A 6,000-nucleotide genomic window follows, 5' to 3' on the forward strand; every position below is an offset into this window, starting at 1 on the left:
CCATACTTGATCATTTCCAGACTGCCACTGGAATACTGCTGAATGTGGCTTTAAGCAACAAACAGACAAACGTACTCTGCTGTTGTAAATATTTGTTGAATGTTTTCACACAGCCCCGGACCAATTCTGTCATCGTTGGGGGCAACAACCAGAGTCTGTTGCAGATCTTTACTTTCCTGGGTGAAGAGTTACACAAAGTCTCAGACATTGTGAGTATTCTGTCTTGTCTTTTTCTGTAATAGCCTTTCTTTACTAGTGGCAGCACTCAAAGGAAAGACTGGTAATGCACACCCACCCCACCACACACCCACACACCCATCCTTCCACACACCCACACACACACCCTCCACACACCCACCCCCTCCACACCCACACACACACCCACACCCCCTCCACACCCTACACACCCCTGCTGCTTGTTGCTATTGTTGTTTTTCCTATTTGCAAATACATTAGCAGTCTCAAATTGAACCAATGCAACAAGAGAATGGAGGGGAAGACATTTCTCTTTTTAAGTTGAACACATTCTAGTTGTTGATGTTTTACAGCAACTTGAGAAACACCAGCGGCCCAAGGGATCCTGTAGACTGCCTCCCATCTTCGCCCAGACAAGCTCGGGTGTCCTGGTGATGGTAGGCCAGAGAGATATTTCAGATTCAGCGTTTCCTTCGTCCACCAATGAAGCAAGGTTTACTCTACTTATCAGATACTTCCCAATCAAATTAGGTAAGAAAATGAAGATGTGATCTAAAACTGGTTGGTGCAGCTGTAGAAATAGTTTGTAGTTTGTAGAAATAGATACGAGAAGATGTAAGAATGTTTGGTTCAATTGAAGTTTGTAAACTGGTAGACTAGGTGCCTAGTATCTGAGGCTTGTGAGATTCCATGGTAGAATAGTTGCCCAGTATCACAGGCTCATGGGATTCCATGGTATAATAGGTGTACCTTTCACTAAATATGCATCCTTTATCACTGTTGAAGGGCAATAACTCCTTCACATTTCAGACAAATCTCACCTTCGTAACAGTTTCTCTGTGATGCCCAGCAACTTGACGTCTGACACTAAACAACAAGAACAGAAGATCAAGAGTCTGAGTGGTTCCAACCTTCCAAGCAGAACTCCCTCCAAGTCCAGAGTTACCTCCCCTTCAGTGGCTACTCATGATACAAGTAACATCAAGATCTCAGTTGCCCCTTCCTCTCGGTCTTCTAGAGATGGAGGAGACACCAACAGACTTGTGCTGGACCTTAGTTCTAATGGAAAGGCAGAAAATCTTGAAACAGAAACAGTGCAATTTTCAAGTCAGACTCCCAAATTCCAGAATTCTGATGTGGATAAGTTCTTTGATTCTGTGGACAATGGAAGGAAGGTGAATGGTTGTAGAAATGTGACAATGAATGCTGAGCGGGACTTGCCGAGTGATCTGAGTCGTGTGAGGAGAGTGGAGCAGGACGATGTCTGTGTAGTAGAGGACTCCAACAGTGTGCCCACACAAGACCAAGCTGGTTGTGACCAGTTGGCGCTGCTTGTCAACTCACAGGTCAGTAGCCAGGTCCAAGTCTTTTAGAAAGCTGAAGGGATGGTACTGTATCCCTTTTCAACATCCTTGCTTGAAAAATTGCTTTCTAGAGTATCTGACATTCAATATTTTACCTCATTTGAAACTGAAATTGTCGCTTGCAGACAAGCTTGTGTAAACAACAATCTGAAAAATGTCTTTTTTCATGGTGTTATTTATGATGTGTAGGTTATAACATGACCCGTGGGCATATCCCAAGGGAAGAGGGCTTACTGTTCAATAATGCCCACGGGTCATGTTATATCCAACTTTTAAATGGATCCAAGGTGTGATTCAATATTTGGTATTTACTGTTGAAATCAACTAGGATGAGACTGGCAGCCGACACCTTGCCTTGCACGCGAAATGCACCTGTTCTGCACGCGCTACCCGTGTCCTGCACGTGCATTGCCCGCACTACCCGTCTATTGAGGAACACACGGTTCATGCTGACAAACAATCTTATTCTTCACAGTGATCCTTCGTAGCCTAATGGATAAAATCGCCAAGCTAGAGAGCGAAGGGTTGCGGGTTTGAAACCAGATATCGGCACTATATGTTGGAAGTTTTCAATAATGTGATGTTTTACGATCGCATTCAGTGATAGCAAGACAAAGTTATATCAATCTTCAAAACAAGTAATATTGAAGTAATATCCCGGGGCAGAGGGACAATATTTAAGTAATATCCCGGGGCAGAGGGACAATATTTAAGTAATGCCCCCTGGATATGTCTAGAAATACTGCCTTGCAAGAACAATAGAGTGACGTCACTGTCGGTTTATAATTTATGTTGATGTCTTTCAGAAAGATCAGATTGCTGCATTACAGAAGAAAATAGATATGTTATCTCAGTAAGTATTGATCTCTTCCTTGTTACAGTGGTTTGTTGAGTGAGTGAGGGAGAGTTTAGTTTTACGCCTCACACAGCAATATTCCAGCTATATGGCGGCGGTCTGTAAATAATCGAGTCTGGACCAGACAATCCAGTGATCAACAGCATGAGCATCGATCTGCGTAATTGGGAACCGATGACATGTGTCAACCAAGTTAGCGAGCCTGACCACCCGATCCCGTTAGCCGCCTCTTACAACAAGCATAGTCACCTTTTGTGGCAAGCATGGGTTGCTGAAGATCTATTCTACCCCGGATCTTCACAGGTCTACAGTGTTTTTTTGGTTCAGGTACCTGTTACGGGAAACACAAGTTACAGTATTTCAGAGTTAATTAAACTCGTCTGGCATGAGATCAACACTTTAGCCACTGGGCAACCCTAAAAACCCACACATTTTCAGTAGGTACAGCATGATATATATCGAGTTTTCAGTAGGTACAGCTAGTGTCTAAAGATGGGAATGTTATATGATGTGCAAGTGATTATTTTCCCTCCTGTCTGTTGTAGAGCTGTAGAAAACACATCGTGTATATTCCCAACCAAATACCAGAGTCCCGAGCAACCAGGTAAGTCTTGTTCAGTGTGCAACTGCTTCTTGGGAGTCCATTGTGTGTCATTTTGAAATCAGTTGTGCTAGCTTGTAAACAAAGTGTACTGGCTGCCGGATGATCAAAGGCACCACAGGAACTGTGGAGAGTTATCTCCCCTGGCCAGTTCAAAACAAATGAGTACTTCCTTGATTTTTGCTTTAACAAAAGTGGTAAAATGTATTCTGTTTACAAGACCAAAAGCTTTCCTGTCAAGTGACCCACACTCATATGACTGAAATACCATTCAAACTTTAACTGAAACTCACTTCAAACAAACAGAGCTTGTCTTCGATTTCCGTAAAGTTTGTTTGATATTAGAGTAACAAGTTTCAGAATGTTTAGACTGCAGAAATTCTGTTTGTGTCAAGTAGATTAAAGCACTTATGTCGGTGTCGTCAACCAGGAGGTATTATTGAAGTCGATTTCCATAGATTTGTCATTGGCTTGTTTTGATGCTTGTGAAAGTATATTTTGTTATTTTGACTCTCAGAGAAGGTGAAGGTTATCTATGAGACATCTGATGGCCACACTCTGACCAGGTCATTCCTGCTGGACTCAGGCCGACTGCAACTTGATCCTGTCAAACAAGCGTTCGGTCTCGCCACAGTCGAACTTATCATGGGTGAGTACAGCAGACCTCTCTTCAACTCGTCCTACAGGTCACCACTGGGGTTACTCTTCCAGTTGTCCTACAGGTCACGACTGGGGTTACTCTTCCAGTCGTCCTACAGGTCTCGACTGGGGTTACTCTTCCAGTTGTCCTACAGGTCATCGACTGGGGTTACTCTTCCAGTTGTCCTACAGGTCTCGACTGGGGTTACTCTTCCAGTTGTCCTACAGGTCTCGACTGGGGTTACTCTTCCAGTTGTCCTACAGGTCTCGACTGGGGTTACTCTTCCAGTCGTCCTACAGGTCTCGACTGGGGTTACTCTTCCAGTCGTCCTACAGGTCATGACTGGGGTTACTCTTCCAGTTGTACTACAGGTCATGACTGGGGTTACTCTTCCAGTCGTCCTACAGGTCTCGACTGGGGTTACTCTTCCAGTCGTCCTACGGGTAACGACTGGGGTTACTCTTCCAGTCGTCCTACGGGTCAACGACTGGGGTTACTCTTCCAGTCGACCTACAGGTCATGACTGGGGTTACTCTTCCAGTCGTCCTACAGGTCACGACTGGGGTTACTCTTCCAGTCGTCCTACGGGTAACGACTGGGGTTACTCTTCCAGTCGTTCTACAGGTCACGACTGGGGTTACTCTTCCAGTCGTCCTACGGGTAACGACTGGGGTTACTCTTCCAGTTGTCCTACAGGTCATGACTGAGGTCAGGTTGTTGAAATACTGCAGCAGTTAGACATGTGTCCCTCGTTTATATATCGACACAGAAACACTGATTCGTTTCATCAAGGGTCAGCTAAGGAGGGGCAGTGGAGTAGTCTAATGGTTAAAGCGTCCCCTCGTTACGCTGAAGATCCAGATTGGATTCCCCACATAGGTACAATGTGTGAAGTACATTTCTGGTGTCCCTCGCGGCTATATTGCTGGAATATTGCTAAAAGTGGCGTAAAACCATACTCATTCACTCACTCACTCAACTTAGGATGGGTGTTTAAATTTAGGGAGTTATTTGGACCAAGTATTTTCATAAACATTAAATATAAAAACATGATATTCTCAGTTAGTGGTTAGTCTTGCATCACGTGTATTCAGATGTGTAATGTTGTAGGAGTTGTCCCCCCTTTGTTGTCAGATGGTGACCCATGTGTTCTTGGTGCTAACATCGATGGCTACATCCCAATGAAGTTCGGTGCTGGATCCACTCTCAGCATCACTGGAGTCCCAGCATGCATCTCTCCATCCTCACCAAGGGACACAAACGGAGTGCTAGACAAGGATCCAGTGTCAGGAGCCAGCAGGTGCTAGATCCACCCTGTCTGCAAGTCAGGGGGATTTGGGTAACCTTGGTGTAAGAATTGGTCCTTGGTGTAAGAGATGGGTACAGTGTTTCGTTCCCTGCCATGATATTGTGTGAATGATGCTATACTCTCTCTCTCCAACCTGTCTACAACTGATGGTGGTTGAGTGACATTGAGCGTCTTCACAATGTTCTACGTGCAATAGACAAGCAATTATCCATTTACTTTGGCAAATTTGAACGAAGCAACAGCTGAAGTGGAACACGTTTTATGGATAGACAACTTCTTTGTTGCAGTAGTAGTTGCGACGTTCCGGTGTAGGTCCTAACACCGTTATCAAGAAATTGACAACTTTTTTGTTGCAGTAGTAGTTGCGATGTTCCGGTGTAGATCGTAACACCGTTATCAAGCAAATGATGTCGCAACTACTACTGCAACAAAGAAGTTGTCTATCCATAAAAAGTGTTCCACTTCATCATACCAGTTTAAATGCCACTTAAGGAAGAAGAAACAGCTGTTTGGAAAATTCTTATGATTCTGAATGTGACACAATCAGAGAGTTTAGGAAACAGTGATGTGTTTTCTTTACCTATCGTGGAAACAACAGAAATTGTCTTTAAAACTGCATTGCTTGTGCAAGGCCCTGATATGGTGAGACTTGTGGACATGTACTGCCATGCCTGGCTTTGAAGTTGAGAAACCAGAGGCAGATATCACCACTGTCAGTGAGTCTGTGGCAGCTTTATCAGTGACTGCACAACAGCGATGACATCATCATGTAGAATAGAAAATTGACATGTTGAGGGCCATCTGCAGAATACCTACATTTGTATTACTTGCTCCATAGAGGCACGTGTTCACTGGGAAATAACAACATCTTTGTCAGTTGCTGAATCTCTCATGTCCTACTTGTCTTTTGTAGAAGTCAGTTAACACATGTATATATCTGCTGAATCTGTGTAGAAGTCAGTTAACATGTATATATCTGCTGAATCTGTGTTTATAAGTCAGTTAACACATGTATATATCTGCTGAATCTGATGT

At 43.9% G+C, this 6,000-nt stretch overlaps 1 protein-coding gene across 1 annotated transcript in view; it reads left to right on the forward strand.

Annotated features, from left to right (window-relative positions):
• LOC124279139 (WD repeat and coiled-coil-containing protein-like) overlaps window positions 1–5,196 on the forward strand; it is a 46,865-nt gene extending 41,669 nt beyond the window's left edge. Inside the window, 7 exon segments of the mRNA XM_046714939.1 lie at window positions 114–209; window positions 549–726; window positions 1,006–1,541; window positions 2,366–2,412; window positions 2,961–3,019; window positions 3,534–3,665; window positions 4,791–5,196. Of these exon segments, the coding sequence (XP_046570895.1) occupies window positions 114–209; window positions 549–726; window positions 1,006–1,541; window positions 2,366–2,412; window positions 2,961–3,019; window positions 3,534–3,665; window positions 4,791–4,963 (1,221 nt within the window). The 3' untranslated portion in view covers window positions 4,964–5,196.
• The last annotated feature ends 804 nt before the right edge of the window (window positions 5,197–6,000 follow it).

Source organism: Haliotis rubra, unplaced genomic scaffold (genome assembly GCF_003918875.1).
Source record: "Haliotis rubra isolate DU_JTF1 unplaced genomic scaffold, ASM391887v1 Scf247, whole genome shotgun sequence".
Classification (NCBI taxonomy): Eukaryota; Metazoa; Mollusca; class Gastropoda; order Lepetellida; family Haliotidae; genus Haliotis; species Haliotis rubra.